The sequence below is a fragment of the Odocoileus virginianus genome, chromosome 29 (genome assembly GCF_023699985.2).
Source record: "Odocoileus virginianus isolate 20LAN1187 ecotype Illinois chromosome 29, Ovbor_1.2, whole genome shotgun sequence".
Classification (NCBI taxonomy): Eukaryota; Metazoa; Chordata; class Mammalia; order Artiodactyla; family Cervidae; genus Odocoileus; species Odocoileus virginianus.
This window is the reverse complement of record NC_069702.1, coordinates 43469284-43490365: the sequence shown is the minus strand read 5'-3', so window position 1 is coordinate 43490365 and position 21082 is coordinate 43469284. Positions and strand designations below refer to the sequence as shown.

General features: G+C 43.4%; 1 protein-coding gene across 1 annotated transcript in view; it reads right to left on the bottom strand.

Moving 5' to 3' along the window:
- Positions 1–21082, bottom strand: part of ERP44 (endoplasmic reticulum protein 44) — an 87778-nt gene that overhangs the window by 22659 nt on the left and 44037 nt on the right. The window contains exon 5 of the mRNA XM_070458423.1: positions 305–489. Coding sequence (XP_070314524.1) covers positions 305–489 — 185 coding nt within the window. The remainder of the gene's footprint in view (positions 1–304; positions 490–21082) is intronic.

Here is a 21082-nt window from a genome sequence, read left to right as displayed (position 1 = left end):
AACGGTGGTGCGTGCCTGACATCAACTTCTATTTCCTCGTAATTCAGGCTGCCCTTTGCCCTCAATTAAATTGAATTAGTGCAACTTCATTGTTTTATACGTTTTATTCAAAGGTTCAGTAAAACATTAGCATTTCCCTTGAGAATTAGTTCAAGAAAAATTCAACTTGTTATGTATATGTATACATCAAAATCCACTGCAGTGAACTATAAGAAAATGTCTAGATTCTTTGAATTCCTAAGAATCTGTTTACATGAATCAAGCAGGCTATGCTCATTTGATCTAGCAAAAGTCAACGACTTACGTCAAGAGCGGTGGCTTCTGCCAAGATATGAAGTTCCTGAATGGGGTCACTTTTTTGTTGCCTGATGTAATCTGCAAGTGCTTTCACTGATCGCTGACCCCTATATTCTCTCTTCATCATCATCCCATTACGAAACAACTTGAGGGTTGGGTATTTGCTAATCCTATATCTCTGGGCTATATCAGCTAAAAGAACGAAAACAAAAATTAACTTCACCTTCAAACATAGTCTCAGTGGGCCCTTTAGCCCAGCTGTAAAAATCTTACAATTATTTAGGGAGAACATTTTGGTTCATGCAATTCTTTTCCAGCATTAGCAAAAGAAACTAATCATGACAAGGTTCATATTGGTTAAGAGGCTAGGTTTCAGATGTATACTGCCTGGTTTAAACTCCAGAGCTATTTTACTGGCTGCTGAATTTGCAAGGTGCATCAATTCCCCATGCCTTATTTCTTATCTGTTACATAGGGATAATAGTTTCTACCACACAGTTATTTTAAGGACTAAGTGAGACAATCAAATGCATAAACGAGTAAACTCTTAATAAATGTCAGTATTATTGTAGATGCACTCTAGAAAAAAATTGGAATGTGCAAAATTCCAATTTTGAAAATAGTCATTCAAGTTACTTTACATTGTAAGGATCTTATAGCATTTAGTAAGAGAAAATTAAATTTAAATCACTCTCAAAGGCTAAAACTATTGGATTCATGGCTAGAAGGAGTATTTATAACCCCACATATGAAAATTTTCTGTAAGATGATACAATTAAAAGCAAAACTCAGAGTGTAAACACACACAAGCACACAAATCCCTTTACTATGACCTAAGGGGATATTCTCACACAAATCATTAAAATCAGTATTCAGAGTCTCAGAATAAGAAACTGAGTAAAAATGTATGCTAATCTCACTTTTAGGAATCACAATTACTAAGATACAGACTCAATCAGACTGGAAAAGCCTTTAGATTTGTCTGCTGTCACTTCTAAGAGGTAGCAAACAGGAGAAATCAATGGTTTCCAGACGCCTGTTTTAACTCCTACGTCGCGTCCAGCTCCTTTTGTGACCCCGTGGACTACCCGCCACGGTCCCTCCGTCCATGGGATTTCTCAGGCAAGAGCACTGAGTGTGTTGCCACTTCCTTCTCCAGGGGATCTTTCCGACCCGGGGAGACTGGCGGGGGGCTTCCCCTGCTGAGCCGCCAGGGGAGCCCTGGTAAAGCTCAGATGCCCTACGACGCACATGGACGAGAACGTCAGAAGACGCGCTACATTTCTAGACTGACGGCGCCTGAGAGAACGTAAGTAGCTTAAGACAGGTGAAAAAGTTTTTAAACTGAGTTCTAAAATTAAGGAATTTTAAAATAGCAGCACAAAAACCATGAAAATTCTCTAGCACTACCTCCATTTCTACCAGTTACAAAACAAAACAGAATTGCAATAAACTGTTAACTATCTTAATTTTCTAGGAGATTAGATGGTAGAAACAACAGTACCAGAGGATATACACGGATGAGTGCTGACAGTTTCATGGGTGTACACATAGGGCAAAACTTAATTTGTATGTTTTAGATAGGTACAGTTAAGTCAACTATACCTCCATAAAATTTTTTAAAAATTAAAATGACCATTGACTATACAAAACAACAATTATGCCTTGTGGGGTTTGACACAAAATACATAAAATAAAAACAGCAACTTATAAACTGGGGGAGGGGAAGTAAGCAGAAGGTTAACGACTCTATGTAAGCATTCTAATGTCTTTGCAATGCCTTGGAAGAGGTAAAAATACACCATTTTGGTAAGTCAAGGTTGCATTTTTTCCCTAAGATCAAAGAATGCTAAAATGGTGTATTAGAAGTTAAGGGTGGAATATGGGTTCTCAGAAGTAGGTTTGGAGAAAAGATTATGTAATTCAGATCATATAACACTTTGTTAAAACTCCATGGAGGATTTATAAAGGAGTAAATATGCTTGACTATTATTAACATGGGCTTCCCTTGTGGCTCAGCTGGTAAAGAATCTTCCTGCAATGTGGGACACCTAGGTACAATCCTTGGACTGGGAAGATCCCCTGAAGAAGGGAACAGCTTACCCACTCCAGTGTTCTGGCCTAGAGATTTCTCGCAGAGAGTCGGACATGACTGAGCAGCTTTCACTTATAATTAATATAATTCTTTAAATAGAAGACAAATATGAGCAAACAGAACCACTGGTCATATGAGACTGAGAAGACTATTCACCAAATCACAGAAATTTGAAATAATATTAAGATATCTTAATACACATGTATTTACTAGACATTAATCTGTTTGGCTTAGGAGTCAATACTTTCTGAAGCAGAATACTTCAGGATATATCAGCCATAAGCCCTTTATCAACCTGATAAATTACTGAGAAAGCATGTCTTTGAGGTGTTATAAAAACGGTGGGTTTTATTACCTGAGCAAGGAATTAATTAGACTAAATTGGTACTATAAATTGAGGAGTAAGTTCAGTTCAGTCGCTCAGTCATGTCCGACTCTTTGCGACCCCATGGACTGCAGCACGCTAGGCTTCCCTGTCCATCACCAACTCCTAGAGCTTGCTCAAACTCATGTCCATCGAGTCAGTGATGCCATCCAACCATCTTTTCTCTTTTGTCCCCTTCTCCTCCTGGCTTCAATCTTTCCCAGCATCAGGGTCTTTTCCAATGAGTCAGTTCTTGCATCAGGTGGCCCAAGTATTAGAGTTTCAGCTTCAGCATCAGTCCTTTCAATGAATATTCAGGACTGATTTCCTTTAGGATTGACTGATTTGATCTTCTTGCAGTCCAAGTGACTCTCAAAAGTCTTCTCTACCACCACAGCTCAAAAGCATCATTTCTTCGGTGCTCAGCTTTCTTTATGGTCCAACTCTCACATTCATACATGACTACTGGAAAAACCATAGCTCTAACTCGACGGACCTTTACTGGCAAAGTAATGTCTCTGCTTTTTAATATTATGCTCTCTAGGCTGGTCACAGCTTTTCTTCCAAGGAGCAAGCATCTTTTAATTTCATGGCTGCAGTCACCATCTGCAGTGATTTTGGAGCACCAAAAAATAACTGTTTTCTGTCACTGTTCCCATTGTTTCCACATCTATTTGCCATGAAGTGATGGAACCGGATGCCATGATCTTAGTTTTCTGAATGTTGAGCTTTAAGCCAACTGTTTCATGCTCTTCTTTCACTTTCATCAAGAGGCTCTTGACTTCTTCTTCGCTTTCTGCCGTAACGGTGGTGTCATCTGTGTATCTGAGGTTATTGATATTTCTCCCGGCAATCTTGATTCCAGCTTGTGCTTCTTCCAGCTTGGCATTTCACATGATGTACTCTGCATAGAAGTTAAATAAGCAGGGTGACAATATATAGCCTTGACCTATTTCTTTCCCAATTTGGAACCAGTCTGTTGTTCCATGTCCAGATCTAACTGTTGCTTCTTGACCTGCATACAGATTTCTCAGGAGGCAGGTCAGGTGGCCTGGTATTCCCATCTCTTTCAGAATTTTCCAGTTTGTTGTGATCCACACAGTCAAAGGCTTTGGCATAGTCAATAAAGCAAAAGTAGGTTTTTTCTGGCACTCTCTTGCTTTTTTGATGATCCAGTGGATGTTGGTAATTTGATTGCTGGTTCCTCTGGCTTTCCTAAATCCAGCTTGAACATCTGCAAGTTCACGGTTCACATACTGTTGAAGCCTGGCTTGGAGAATTTTGAGCATTAACTTTGCTAGCGGGTGAGATGAGTGCAATTGTGTAGTAGTTTGTACATTCTTTGGCATTTCCTTTCTTTGGGATTGGGATGAAAACTGACCTTTTCCAGTCCTGTGGCCACTGCTGAGTTTTCCAAATTTGCTGACATATTGAGTGCAGCACTTTCACAGCACCATCTTTTAGGACTTGAAATAGATCAGCTGGAATTCCATCACCTCCACTAGCTTTGTTCGTAGTGATGCTTCCTAAGGCCCGCTTGACTTTGCATTCCAGGATGTCTGGCTCTAGGGGAGTGATCACACCATCACTCACCTAGATGAGGGGTAAGAGTGGTTGTATAAGCAAGAAGTCTCTTAAGATAAACAGAAGCACTTGCTACAAGGAAAAGCCTCCAAAGTCTTACACTCACCCTAATGCAAGAAAACTAGCCCAAAGAAATAATAAAAAGTACAGAAATTTACCTTCCTAACTAAAAAACTCATTCAGTCCTCATCATACCACACAGTAAACCTAGCATACTGTAAAATGAATTTTTGCTGTAATATATAAATGAATAAGTTTTTAATAAAAATGCTGTTAAAATTAGGCTAAATAGTTCTACTAGTCAACGCTTCAATGCAGTGGACTAGAATGTGGAAAACATCTTTTACTATTTTTCCTGAATACCCATCAGTAGGAGATTGGTTAAATAAAGTACGGTACACCCATATAGCAAAGTACTAGGCTGTGACACACAAGAGTGAAAAAGACCCCTTTGTGCTTCTGAGGGACAAGCTCTAAGACACACTGTTCAGTGAAAATAGCCAGGTGCAAAGAAGATGAAAGAAATATAAAAGGAACTTAGAAAATAAGTAGGACCATATATATATGATTTTTGCCCCCTTACCTCCTCCAAAAAACATCAAAGGACGAAAATGCAAGGTGGGGGCAGGAATGGAATTTATAGTTCCCTGACTTTACCGTGGTTTTAGTATTGATTTGCAATCAAGAAAATATTTAATAGTAAAACAAAATTAAAGATGTTGAATACTGTAATTATTATTTTGAACTAAACACACACACACATTATAGATAAAGCCATGGGTAATCATGCTAATGATATTAAAAATCAAGATTTTCAGCATAAGATACAAATATAAAATTTATGAAATTAAATGAAAACCCTGTATTATTTAGTTGGAGTGGAAATCACTACCAAAAATTCAGAATGTGTTTTTCTCTTTCAAAAATACGTATTTCCAAGCAGTTTCCACTGAAAACTTCATTGGCTAATTCTACCAAATACTTAAGGAAGAAATAAATTCCATTTCCACACAAACTTTTCCCAAAAACTGAAGAGATTATTTTCCAATTATGATTACTTAGAGTAATTACTTTCTAATTACTTTCCACCATTACCCTTATATCCAAGCCAGATAATATCTGGGCATTTCTTATAATACCCAAATATTACTAAAAAAATTACAGATCACTATACCCAATAATCAAAATTAGAGGATCCACACTAGTGGACCTTAACACTTAATGCAGGCCTCCAATAATTTAGACATTGTGATACTGACGTAAAGACAGACAAACAGATCCATGGAACAGAGTCCAGAACCAGACCCACAGAGCCATGCAGAACTGACATTTGGCAAAGATATAGTAGTAAAGTCTAACTATACACTACTTACAAAATACATATCTAAACATAAGGATGCAAAAACCGTGAAATAAAAAGGACGGGGAAAAATATATCGTATAAAACTAATCAAAAGAAATCTCATATAGCTATAGTAACAGTAAATAAGTATACATTAAAGCAAAAACCAAGAAGGACCCTTCATACTAATAAAAAGCTCAATTTCCCAGGTAGATGTAACAATTCTGAACTTGTATGTGTCAAATAAAAACCTAAACATACATAAAGTAAAAAATGACAGAACTACAAAGTCAAACCTGTAATTGTGGTGGGAGATTATTATCACCTATTATAGCAACTAATATAATAAAATCAATAAAATATAGAGAATTTGAACAACACAACTAAGAAACCTGAATTATTTGACACACAAACATTATTTACTACCCCAAAGCTGTAACATACACATTTTTTTGCAGATATATATATCATATAAAAACAAACATTATAATGAATCACATTTTCAAACCCTGAAAGATGATGCTGTGAAAGTGCTGCACCCAATATGCCAGCAAATTTGGAAAACTCATCAGTGGCCACAGGACTGGAAAAGGTCAGTTTTCATCCCAATCCCAAAGAAAGGCAATGCCAAAGAATGCTCAAACTACCACACAATTGCACTCATCTCACACGCTAGTAAAGTAATGCTCAAAATTCTCCAAGCCAGGCTTCAGCAATACGTGAACCGTGAATTTCCAGATGTTCAAGCTGGTTTTAGAAAAGGCAGAGGAACCAGAGATCAAATTGCCAACATCTGCTGGATCACTGAAAAAGCAAGAGAGTTCCAGAAAAACATCTATTTCTGCTTTGTTGACTATGTCAAAGCCTTTGACTGTGTGGATCACAATAAACTGTGGAAAATTCTGAAAGAGATGGGAATACCAGACCACCTGACCTGCGTCTTGAGAAACCTGTATGCAGGTCAGGAAGCAACAATTAGAATTGGACATGGAACAGACTGGTTCCAAATAGGAAAAGGAGTACGTCAAGGCTGTATACTGTCACCCTGCTTATTTAACTTATATGCAGAGTACATCATGAGAAACGCTGGGCTGGAAGAGGCATAAGCTGGAATCAAGATTGTGGGACAAATATCAGTAACCTCAGATATGCAGATGACACCACCCTTATGGCAGAAAGTGAAGAAGAACTCAAGAGCCTCTTGAAAGTGAAAGAGGAGCATGGAACAGTTGGCTTAAAGCTCAACATTCAGAAAACTAAGATCATGGCATCCGGTTCCATCACTTCATGGCAAATAGATGGCGAAACAGTGGCTGACTTTATTTTTCTGGGGTCCAAAATCACTGCAGATGGTGACTGCAGCCATGAAATTAAAAGACGCTTACTCCTTGGAAGGAAAGTTATGACCAACCTAGACAGCGTATTAAAAAGCAGAGACATTACTTTGCCAACAAAGGTCCGTCTAGTCAAGGCTATGGTTTTTCCAGTAGTCATGTATGGATGTGAGAGTTGGACTATAAAAAAAGCTGAGTGCCGAAGAATTGATGCTTTTGAACTGTGGTATTGGAGAAGACTCTTGAGAGTCCCTTGGACTGCAAGGAGATCCAACCAGTCCATCCTGAAGGAGGTCAGTCCTGGGTGTTCATTGGAAGTATTGACGTTGAAGCTGAAACTCCAATACTTTGGCCACCTGATTCGAAGAGATGACTCACTGGAAAAGACCTTGATGCTGGGAGGGATTGAAGGCAGGAGGAGAAGGGGATGACAGAGGGTGAGATGGCTGGATGGCATCACCGACTCAATGGTGTGCGTTTGGGTGGACTCCAGGAGCTGGTGATGGACAGGGAGGCCTGGCGTGCTGTGGTTCATGGGGTCACAGAGAGTCGGACACGACTGAGCGACTGAACTGAACTGAAGTGAATGAATCACAGAAAAAGTCTCAGCAACGTTCAAATAATTCAACTCATAATGAGAATAAAGTAACTTCTATACGCCATGGATTAAAGATGAAATTACAAAGGGAAACTGGAAAATATTTTGAAATGAATGATAATGAAAATACATATCAGAACTTGCAGCATGCAGCCTAAGGAATACTTAGAATGAAATCTATAACACTAAAATAGATATGTTGGGGGAAATTCTACTAAACATTTAAGGACATGATAATGATATTTATACAACCATTCCAGAAAACAAAAAAAACAAACAAACAAAAAAGGGGACATTTCCCACGTAATTTTATGAAACAAATTATTCTTATTCAGAATATATAAAGAGCAATAACAAAAGGACCATCAAAAATGATAAGTGGGCTAAGATATCAATTTATGAAACAAACCAATTTCTTTCATAAAGAATGACCAATAAAAATATGACCAATAAAAATATGCTCAGTTGTAATCAAGAAGTAACACATTAAAACTACCAGAGAACACATTTTGACCATCCTATCAGCAAAATAGCAATAACAAAAAAAAATTCTTAATCAATAATATCAAGTCCTAGGAAGGGAAAATATACCCTATTAGGTTCAGTTTAGGTGCACATTCAATGTTACGGCTAATGTGCCAAGAAATTAAATCCCCAAAGGATGTGGCAGAAAGGATATGAGATAGATTCAGAAAGAAATGAACTAGTCTACTACAAAACATCCATTTTCTATTTGTGGCCTAAGGATCAATATGAAAATGGATAGCAAGAGGCACTGCTGGAGACAATATAATGCTTTCAACTTCCTTAACTTGGTGAATTAGTGGGCATAATGGGAAAAGAGTGTTCTGACAGCAAATACGTATACACTAGAAGTAAAACAAGTAAGGCTAGAGATGGACTGCAGAGAGGGCTAAGCGTAAACTAACGGGATCTGAATTGTGTCCCACGTGAGATAAGCAGTCCGTGAGCAGCAGAGCTGGGCTTTGGCAGCGCTCGCCCGACCGCAGAGAACCAGGAACTAGTGGGGAAGCCAGTGCAGCAGCCCCAGCAGAAGGAAGAGTCCGCTCGCCAGCTTCAACAGTACAACCCTTAGGCTGCCTTAAAACCCCAGTTATAGATTAAAAGAAAAAAAACTGAGTAACACTTAAAGACTATCAGAGGGATAGATACTTGCTTAATTCTCAAACAACATCACGGCAGCAGGTATACAACATAATGAGGTGGTGTTCAATTACTAAGAAGTAATAACCTTAAAATTGCATTGATCAATAATCTCAGACATAAAGGTGACTTTTTACAAGCTTTGGTCAAAAGTGATTTTAGGATAATTACAAGGTGACATTTGACAGTACAATTAAGAATGACTTAAGGGGTATAATAAATGGAGGGTTTTTTAAAAAAAATCATTATTAATTGGATGGATCAAATGTTAAAATGAATGTCAAAGGAATTATAAATTTAAGAAGGTTAACAGCTTGCTGACTGGAAAATTAGCACATACTTCTGCTTCAGTGGTCACTTACTACTCTGTGATGTGTTCTGCCTGCCAGCCTGCCATCCCCATGCCCAGCAAGGCTCCAAAAAGGGAAGTGCCCCTTGCTCTGGTCTAACCAATGTCCCTGCCTGCTGTGATTATCCATCTCAGAGAGTAAAAGGGGCAGATGATTTCAACGGAAAGGTCTTACTGTTCTGGTTCCAGGATAAGGAGCACTGCTGCCTATGTGCTTTTCTATTCCCAAACTATGCCCTCCCACAACGTGGTAAAAAAATCCAAAACAAAACAAAACCACAGCAATAAAATAAAACCCTAAACATAAAAAAACAGAAAAAAGCCGATAAGCTCACTCAGGATTCGGACTAAATCTGCTTATACAAGTTCTGTTTTATGCACATGAATTCTTCACTGTATATCTTTTTTTCAGAACTGAAATACAGTTGACATATGACATGTTGACTTGATTCATTTCTATACTGCAATATTACAGCATGATCCTCCTCACTGTAGTGTTAGCTAGTATTCCTAAATTTACATAGTTATGATTCCTTTTTTGTGGTGGGAATAATTGAGATCCAGTCTCTTAGCAAGTTTGATGTTAATACAAGATTGTTGTCTATAATTATTTTCCTATTCGTAATGTCTCATTTCTTTATAGCTCTTATAAAAACTCCTCAATCGCTTATGTGGAAGGTTCAAGCTGCACTGGAAGGCAGGCAGGTGACACGGACACGGGGATTTGGGAGAAAGCACTGCCTACTTCAAGAGCAATTACAAAGTGCTTTCCTGAAAGTGCTAGTGGAAATCCAAATGTTCTGCACTGACCAGCAAATAATACATTCAACAAGACTGTCTCTTGCTTGGAGAAGGAAATGGCAACCCACTCCACTATTCCTGCTTGGAGGATGCCATGGGCAGAGGAGCCTGGTGAGTTATAGTCCACGGGGTAGCAGAGAGTCGGACGTGACTAAGCCACTGACCCATCTCGAGCTCAGTGCCATACCGCCTGTGGCCACTGGAGGTCAGCAGAGAACCTGGTCCCACCAGGGGCAGATGAAGGAACTTCCTACATCTTAAGGCAGCATGACCAACAGGGAGAGTGATTAATGTTATCCCCAGTCTCCCCAAAAGAGGTTGAATAAGATGAGACCAAGTGATGTCATGATCTGTAACTGAAGAAAAGGAAGTTTTAATCATGGGCGTATGTACAAATTTTGGAAGACAGACAATGACAAACAAGGATATGAGAACATTCTGTAATCCAGCTACCACTGGGGAAAATCACTATTAACATTTTGGTTATATCCTGCTGAATATGAATAACAGTTGCTTAACTAGCAGTAACATGTTTCAATTGAGAAAAAAGAAATAACACTGAGGTTAGTCAAACAGTAAAGTGCCAGCATCAGTACTTACAGAACTGGGTATTAACAGATTGGAAGAAAATCCTAGAAACACCCAAAATGGCACAGAAGTCGACATTGTGTGGAAAAACACAAGAATCAATGACAGAATTGGAAAGTGATTGCACAGGAGTCAGATTCTGAATGTGTAACTGTTTCAGGATTACTTGAATAAATTTGTTTCCCTTTTTAGGTACATAAATAAACGATGTGACAAATCTGTACGTAATTCTAAAATAGCTCTTAGGATAGACATAAAAATCCTAAGTGATAAGAAAACACTGTGCTATAGTTTTATTTTTGTGTTTTTTTTTTCAGTTACAGATAGAAGTGTGCTTTATAATCAGCAACAAGTAAACTTGATGAAATACAGCAAAAAATACAAAATAATACAAAAAAATTGTTGAGAGGTAATGAGAGAACCTATTTGAAGTATTTAACAAAGTACCTACAAAGAAACAGTTTATAAATGCTGGCTATTATTTATCATCCATCTATTCAACAACTATAAACACACACTGGCTGTGGCTAGGTGTCAACCCAGGGCTAGACACAGAGGGGCAAACAGACGAGACCCTTGTTCTCACAGAGCTCCCACCTGACCATCACTATTGTCATCAATACTGGCGCTGCTGCTGCCATTTCTGATAGTTTCCACACCCTAGAGTCTTTTCCCCTAACATTTACTTATACATTTGGCTATGCCAGGTCTTAGCTGTAGCCCGGGGTCTTCAATCTTCGTTACAGCATGTAGAATCTTTAGTTGTGGCATGTGGGATTTAGTTCCCTGACCAGGGATGGAACCCGGGCCCTCTGCATTGGGAGCTGAGTCCTAGCAACTGGATGACCAGGGAAGTCCGCAGACTAGAACCCTAAATGAAATTCTTAAAACTCTTCATATATAATACAGGTAACAAAAAGATGTAGCAGTCTGGGTTTTCTAAGATCACTATAAAAGAAATCCTCTAATAAGTCAATAATAAATATATCCTCACCAGAGATGCAGCGATTCCTTTTATGGGGCCCCCAGATGGGAGAAATTAAAAGGCAATTGTCAGATCTGTGACAAGTATGAACGCAGTCTCCCAGTACTCTGCAGGACGAGCGAGGACACAGTGGCCGTCATAGGACATGAATGCCCTCTGGGGTGTGGGAAGAGATTGCTTCTCTCTGTATCTTCCATCTCTCTCTAATTGCCCTGACTTCCCTTTTCCTCTGCTTCTCTTTACTTAGATACAACAAATGGAGAAGTTAGGGGCTTAGGAGCAGAACTAAATTCTACCACTAGATGAGGGTTTTTCAAGCTACAAGCTTTACACTGGGATTTCAAACAAATATAGCTAAGCTTAAACAGAGCTGGAAGCTTCCTGAAGTCACCCCAGCATCACTCTGAGTTTAAAATTCTCTAACAGTTTCCAGCCTTTTGCAGGAAGAAAGCAAGGTCGGGAAGGGAAGGGAAAGCGGCCGCGTCCGGCTTACAGACAGAAACAAGGGGGCCGGTGGGGTGAGGTGAGCGGTTACGGCAATCTCGCCTTCTCCCCTCTAGTGCCGGGGTCCCAGCCTACTTACCTGAGCCTTTCAACCTTGGGGTGAGGTCCTAAAAGGGCACACAGAGAGCTGAGAGAAGCTAAGAGAGAAGGCACTCCACAGGACAGAGACAGAGAGAAATGCGGGCAGCAGACCACGCCGGAGACGGGTTTCCTGATCAGCTGGCGAACTGGAGGACAGTTCCAAACCAAGGCCGCCCCGCGGGTCTCAGGAGTGAGGGCCTGCCCTGCCTCCCACAGGGACTACTTTGGAAACACTCACTTGGCATGTTCTATGAAAATGAGTGCCGTTACAGTTTTGTATTATTATATAATTATGTTGCTTGTTTCTTAACTTATGGTATCCTCTTGTTCTCAGTTCTTAAGCAGGGCTGATAAAGAAAAAAATATGTAACACCACATTGGCAGAAATTCCCAAATGCAAGCCAATATACAAGATTTGTGGCTAAGAAATAGGTAAATTCTGACATGCCACACCTCAACTTAAGCTTGCAAAAATGTTAGGAAGCAATACACAGTCACTAAAGATTTTAAAAATCCAATGCAAGCAAAGCACGGCTCATTCATTTTGCCACATTAATTTCTTCCAATAATCTATCTTGAGCTTTATTAAGTCTTTCAGCATTTATTGACAGGATAAGCTGGCTTTCCCCATTTTAGATATTGATGGGATTTATTCTGTTTCCTAATATTAAGCCATCTTTGTGTTACTGGCACAAATTCTTTTTTTTTTTTGTCTGCACAGCATGTGGGACCTTGGTTCCCTAACCAGGGACTGAACCTGCACTCTCTGTATTGGAAGCACAGAGTCTTAACCACTGGAACGCCAGGGAAGTCCACATAAGTTGTACTTGGTAATGGAAGAAGGTTCGCAAAGGGCACATCAGCCTTCCACCGTACCTGGTGGAGACGCAGAGACGCTACTGTCTGAGAGAAGGCAGTTCATGACCCACAAGACGCCTTCAGCTGCCATCCCTGCACACAGGAGGCTTTCACTGAGAGACAGCCACTGACAGAACTTGGGCTCGGGTTCCAAAAGCCATCGAGCGGCTCTAAGTGACCCTCGAGATGCCAGCAAACGTCTATTCAAGGACATCCTTTTACAATCCAATCATCATGTTGAAAATTACTTATCACAGTGAAGATAAACAGAAATTACAATTAACAGTATCATAGAACACCTGTAGAGTGCAGATTTCAAGCTGCTTTTACACATATTTTCTCAAAAAGTCTAAACCAACAAGGCTCTCCTCTCTCTTTTCTAAACTAGACAAATTATAGGTTCAGTGACTTTTTCTATCAGCTTTCTATCTTGAAAATTTTCAAACTTATAGAAAAGATGAGAAAGTAATGTAGTGAGTACCTGTACGCCCTCACCTGGATTTAACCGCACCCACCCCTCCTTACCCCTACACACACTTTTTATGGCAGCTCCTGAATTAAGTTCACTGATTTTTTTTTTTTAAAGATAACTTGCCCAACTATGTATGACTTAGTAGGTAGCAGGCCATTGGTATCAGAACAAAGGCTTCTAGCCACACAGTACAGAAACAATAATAGAAACAATATCATATGTAAGTAAATACATTTTTATGTACACACTGACCCAGTATAGATAATTTAAACAGACTATTGCATTATTCATAACAAACATTTTAAGTCATTTTAATACAGGAACTGGGTGAATTCTCAGTTTCTTTGAGAACCCTCAATTTAAATTACTTTACTTTGATTTTCAAAATCATAGTTACCTGATAAAAGCTGTATACTCCTGGGGACAGTCTGGCTCCCTCCATGGACCATGTAACCTCGGTAAATCACTCACTCTCTCTAAGTCATTCAGTGTCTTCATCTATAAAGCAATAATATACTCCAGCTCTCTGGGAGTCCAGCGTTCATCACCACCTCAATGCTTCTCCTGTCTGAAACACACTTCTTCCTCTATTTCCCTTAAAAACTCCTACTCTTCCTTCTTTCCTTCTCCAAGGGGACCTCTGTATACCCGTAGACTAAGACATAGTACCTAAAACCTTCCCTTCAAAACAGTTATCCTGATGAGCAATTGTGGGTGTGTTGCTCTTGCCTTTCTGGGTATATCTGGCTCATCACTGTATCTCTAAAACCTCCCACACTGCACTACAGAGCAGATATATAAAAAAGGAAATGCTGAATAAGTAAGTAACACTATCTAACTCAAGGGGCTGTGGTGAAGATAACCGAAGTAATACATGCAAAAACCAGGCCTAACTCCAGTAGGTTCTTCCCAACAATCTGACTAGAATTTTTTTACAAAAGAAATAACACTACTATTTTGAATGGAAGTTCTGGGTGATACACTGAGCCAGAAGCAAGACAGACTTAAAGTATCAGAAGGGAAGGCAGAGTAGGTTGCCACAGTACCAGACAGGTGATTTAATAAGAACACTTATGTGGACAGGATGGTATTTTGATTCTGAGGTCACCTTCCGGTTTTGATAGGAAACTTTATATTAAACTTCTGCCTGACAGAAACTAATCCTAAAGCACCAAGCAGGTACCTTGGCTAGAAAAACTACTGTAAGGAAACAAAGACTGTAAGAAGTAAACTTTTTATTCACATACATCGTAACTGTCTACGTAAAAACTCCTAAGGGATCTACATAAGACTCATTAGAACTAATAAGTACCAGTATACAAGATTATTATACAAAAATCAACTGTATTTCTATATACCAGCAACAAACATCAGAAATTAAAATTTTAGTTTTGAGAAATGTACCATGGAAAGGTAAAATGTCAGTCAACATCAGGACACACTGCGTCAAGAGGCAGAAGGAAGGTCACTGTGTTGTCCTCACAATTTTTCTACAGCATATCTCTATATTTGTTCCAGAAATAAAAAGGTTATTTGAAAAGTTCCATTTACAACAGCATCAAAAAATAAATCCCTACTGATAAGTCTGACAAGAGATGGGAAAGACATGTAGACTAAAACACTGCTGAAAACTGCAAAACACTGCTAAGAGAAACAGAAAAGACCTAAATAAATGGGAAGATACACAATGTTTATGGATTACAAGATTCAATACCGTCAAAATGACAATTCTCCACAAAGTGGTCTAAGGATTCAAAGCCGTCCCAGTTAAAACCCTAGCAATTCTCCGTCAACCACAACCCTTGGCTAAAAATTAACAAGTTGATTCTAAAAGTCTTACAGAAATCCAAAGCAACTAGAGTAACCTAACCACTATGAAAAAAATTACAAACTGAGGAGATTTACATACTTACTTTGAGACTTACTACAAATCTAAAGTAATCTAGAAAGTGAGGTATTGGCATTAAGATAAACAGACAAATATATCCAGTACAGAACACAGACTAGAAATAGATCCATATGTATATGGTCAGATGATTCTGACAAAGATGCAAAGTTAGTGAAGAAAGGATTGTCCTTTCAACAAGTAATGTCAGAAAAACTTGGCAACTATTTGTAAAAAAAAAAAAAAAAAAAAAAAAAAGGTATTCTAATCCAAACATTGTGCCACATATAAAAATTAAGTCTAAATGCATCACAGACTTAAATGTACACTTCATACATAAAATTTATGAAAGAAAAAATAGCAGAAAATCTCTGTGATCATGGGTGAGGCAAAGATTTCTTAGAGAATTAAAAAGTAAAGTCTATTTTTTAAAAGGATAAATTAGACTTCATCAAAATTTAAGAGTATACGCCTTTCAGAAGATACTCTCAAACAGAATTGGAGATCTCATACTTCCTAACTTCAAAACTTATTACAAGGTACAATAATTAAAAAAAAAAAAACAGTGTGATACTGGCATAAACAGAGACATAATGACCAATGGAACACAACAGATTATCCAAAAATAAACCCTCATATATATGGTCAAATGATTTTTGACAGGGGAAAGATAGCCTCACCAACAGATGGTGTTAGAAAAGCTGAATGTCCACCGCAAAAGGGTGAAACCGGGTCCTTACCTTGAACCACACACAAAATTAATTCAGAATGGGTAAAAACCTAAACTTACCACCTAAATGATAATACTCTAAAAAGAAAATATAGGAGGAAAGATTCATGACATTGGATGTGCAACAATTTCTTGGACATAACACCACAGAAAGTATTGCAGATCCAAATGCTGGCAGTTCCACGGTCACCTGAGGATGGACAGGAGGGGAGACACGCCACGAAGGAGCAGAGCAGGATCTGGGGGTGACGGGCACGTTGATGTCCTGACCACAATCACAGTTTCACAGCTGTAGGTGTGTCAAAATATTAAACTGTTATAATTTAAGCTTGTGCAGTTTACTATATGTCTATACTTCAATAAATCTTAAAAAAAAAAAGGCAAATCCTACCAAAGAATAATCTGCCTAACAGGCATCTTTCTCCAGACTACAGGACTCTTAAGGTTCTTCCAGATGAAAACCTCTCCAATTCAACTACCATGTGAGGGATTACCCAAAGTACAGTCTATTGTACAATCTCTAAAGAGAGAGTGGAAAATATGAACAAATCATTAATAACAATTTCATGGGTGGCCGGTTAGCTCAGTTGGTTAGAGCGTGGTGCTAATAATAACAATTTCATGGTATCACTTTAAAAAGGGAAGGATTGGGCTTCCCTGGTGACACAGTGACAAGAATCCATCTGCCACTGCCGGGGACACAGGCTTGTTTTCTGGTCTGGGAAGGTTCCCAGTGCGGCGGGGCAACACAGCCTGGGGCCGCAGCCACTGAGCCCGAGCTTGTGTGCAGCCAACCCGAAGCCCGTGTGCCCCGAGCCTACACACCACACGACTGAGGCCCACACGCCCCGAAGCCCGTGCCCCGAGCCTACACTCCACACGACTGAGGCCCACACGCCCCGAAGCCCGTGCCCCGAGCCTACACTCCACACGACTGAGGCCCACACGTCCCGAAGCCCGTGCGCCCCGAGCCTACACGCCACACGACTGAGGCCCACACGTCCCGAAGCCCGTGCGCCCCGAGCCTACACGCCACACGACTGAGGCCCACACGTCCCGAAGCCCGTGCCCTGAGCCTACACTCCACACGACTGAGGCCCACACGTCCCGAAGCCCGTGCGCCCCGAGCCTACACTCCACACGACTGAGGCCCACACGCCCCGAAGCCCGTGCCCCGAGCCTACACTCCACACGACTGAGGCCCACACGTCCCGAAGCCCGTGCCCTGAGCCTACACTCCACACGACTGAGGCCCACACGTCCCGAAGCCCGTGCGCCCCGAGCCTACACTCCACACGACTGAGGCCCACACGCCCCGAAGCCCGTGCCCCGAGCCTACACGCCACACGACTGAGGCCCACACGTCCCGAAGCCCGTGCCCCGAGCCTACACACCACACGACTGAGGCCCACACGTCCCGAAGCCCGTGCCCCGAGCCTACACACCACACAACTGAGGCCCACACGTCCCGAAGCCCGTGCGCCCCGAGCCTACACTCCACACGACTGAGGCCCACACGTCCCGAAGCCCGTGCGCCCCGAGCCTACACTCCACACGACTGAGGCCCACACGTCCCGAAGCCCGTGCGCCCCGAGCCTACACACCACACGACTGAGGCCCACACGTCCCGAAGCCCGTGTGCCCCGAGCCTACACGCCACACGACTGAGGCCCACACGCCCCGAAGCCCGTGCCCCGAGCCTACACTCCACACGACTGAGGCCCACACGCCCCGAAGCCCGTGCGCCCCGAGCCTACACTCCACACGACTGAGGCCCACACGTCCCGAAGCCCGTGCGCCCCGAGCCTACACACCACACAACTGAGGCCCACACGTCCCGAAGCCCGTGCCCCGAGCCTACACTCCACACGACTGAGGCCCACACGCCCCGAAGCCCGTGCGCCCCGAGCCTACACTCCACACGACTGAGGCCCACACGTCCCGAAGCCCGTGCGCCCCGAGCCTACACACCACACGACTGAGGCCCACACGTCCCGAAGCCCGTGCCCCGAGCCTACACTCCACACGACTGAGGCCCACACGCCCCGAAGCCCGTGCGCCCCGAGCCTACACTCCACACGACTGAGGCCCACACGTCCCGAAGCCCGTGCGCCCCGAGCCTACACACCACACGACTGAGGCCCACACGCCCCGAAGCCCGTGCGCCCCGAGCCTACACTCCACACGACTGAGGCCCACACGTCCCGAAGCCCGTGCCCCGAGCCTACACTCCACACGACTGAGGCCCACACGTCCCGAAGCCCATGCGCCCCGAGCCTACACACCACACGACTGAGGCCCACACGCCCCGAAGCCCGTGCGCCCCGAGCCTACACTCCACACGACTGAGGCCCACACGTCCCGAAGCCCGTGCGCCCCGAGCCTACACTCCACACGACTGAGGCCCACACGTCCCGAAGCCCGTGCCCCGAGCCTACACTCCACACGACTGAGGCCCACACGTCCCGAAGCCCGTGCCCCGAGCCTACACTCCACACGACTGAGGCCCACACGTCCCGAAGCCCATGCGCCCCGAGCCTACACACCACACGACTGAGGCCCACACGCCCCGAAGCCCGTGCGCCCCGAGCCTACACTCCACACGACTGAGGCCCACACGTCCCGAAGCCCGTGCGCCCCGAGCCTACACTCCACACGACTGAGGCCCACACGTCCCGAAGCCCGTGCCCCGAGCCTACACTCCACACGACTGAGGCCCACACGTCCCGAAGCCCGTGCGCCCCGAGCCTACACTCCACACGACTGAGGCCCACACGTCCCGAAGCCCGTGCGCCCCGAGCCTACACTCCACACGACTGAGGCCCACACGTCCCGAAGCCCGTGCCCCGAGCCTACACTCCACACGACTGAGGCCCACACGTCCCGAAGCCCGTGCGCCCCGAGCCTACACTCCACACGACTGAGGCCCACACGTCCCGAAGCCCGTGCGCCCCGAGCCTACACTCCACACGACTGAGGCCCACACGTCCCGAAGCCCGTGCGCCCTGAGCCTACACTCCACACGACTGAGGCCCACACGTCCCGAAGCCCGTGCCCCGAGCCTACACTCCACACGACTGAGGCCCACACGTCCCGAAGCCCGTGCCCCGAGCCTACACTCCACACGACTGAGGCCCACACGTCCCGAAGCCCGTGCCCCGAGCCTACACTCCACACGACTGAGGCCCACACGTCCCGAAGCCCGTGCCCCGAGCCTACACTCCACACGACTGAGGCCCACACGTCCCGAAGCCCGTGCGCCCCGAGCCTACACTCCACACGACTGAGGCCCACACCTCCCGAAGCCCGTGCGCCCCGAGCCTACACTCCACACGACTGAGGCCCACACCTCCCGAAGCCCGTGCGCCCCGAGCCTACACTCCACACGACTGAGGCCCACACGCCCCGAAGCCCGTGCGCCCCGAGCCTACACTCCACACGACTGAGGCCCACACGTCCCGAAGCCCGTGCGCCCCGAGCCTACACTCCACACGACTGAGGCCCACACGTCCCGAAGCCCGTGCGCCCTGAGCCTACACACCACACGACTGAGGCCCACATGTCCCGAAGCCCGTGCCCCGAGCCTACACTCCACACGACTGAGGCCTACACGTCCCGAAGCCCGTGCCCCAAGCCTACACACCACTTGACTGAGGCCCACAGGCTGCAGCGACTGGAGCCCAGGCACCTCGAAGTGCTCAGCAACAAAACAACTGCAATGAGAAGCCTGCAAACTGCAGCGAAGAGCATCCCTCCACTCACTTCAACTAGAGAAAGCCCACGTGAAGCAATTAAGACCCAGCACAGCCAAAAAAGGGGGAAGAATTACACAGAAGGGAAAAAAAAAACAGACAATGTCTCAGATATAACTTTCACTAGTAAGAAACTGATTCTGTAGATATCTCTGGTGGATTAAAAAAAAAATCTTAATTATGGCTACTTACTCCCATAGAAAGATTACTAGCAATGATGTTAGATTTATTTATGTTCACTAATCTGCTAGAATTAATGATATGTATTGTTCAGCAAGTTAATTTTTCTTTCTAATGACTGTAAGCTTGAGAGCAGAGTCTCAGATCTTAGAGTCCAAATTCAATGAAAGTAGGAACTGCTGCCTGTTCTAATTAAATACATAAAGAATAGAATTTGAAATGAGAGCCCACACCGAAACCTCGCGTCCTCTGTCAGGGAGGGCGGGAGGGAGATCCAAAGAGCAGTGTGGGATGCAGGCCGCGCCTGCCCTCAGAGCCTGTTATCGCTCCCTCCTCCTGTGTAGCTATGGGCCTCCGCAGACAGACATGTGGGGCGCGGCTTAGGAGACTTTGATACTTCGCTGTCAGCTGTTCTGCCCAACACAGGGCTTTACCAGAAAATCCCCGGACCGTTTGTTGAACTGAATGGAAAAGAAGTAAATGGGTCTGGGAAGGCATTTGGTCAGGAGATCTGGATTCAAATTCTGCCCTGACTAGACGGTAAGCTATATGACATTGGTTAAGCCACTTTTTTATTTCCATTTCCTCATCAGCAAAGTGAAAAGGTAGTGTATACAAACATGTGCACGGACACACACACAGTCTTGTCAGGTGAAATGTAAAGGACAGGAAACTTGCAGAATGGGAATGTTCTGCAATTCAGGCCAACTTAACAATAACTCAATGCAACAAGCTTGTTTTAATGAGCTACCTCTGTCACCCAGAAACACTCAGATGCTTGAGATTCAAAGAATTAGTTTGGTCTCCACTTATTAACAGAAGGGAGATTTAAAAACAAAGCTAACAGTTCCTGCCTTTGAAGAAGTGACATTACAGTTGGTGAGACAACCAAGACACAATGAGGCAGAACCGCAAGCGCAGTGACTGGCAGGAGGAGAGGCTTAAACGCAAGGACAACGGAGCCCTTAGGAAGAGGCCTCAGAGCAAGCTCACCGGCTCACACTGGAGAAGTCCGTCATGTACACAGAAAATCATAAGGAGTTTACAAAGAACGCACCAGTGAGACAAATGAAATCCAAGAGGTTGGGTTCTAAGTAGGACTAACCTAAGTTTCTCAAA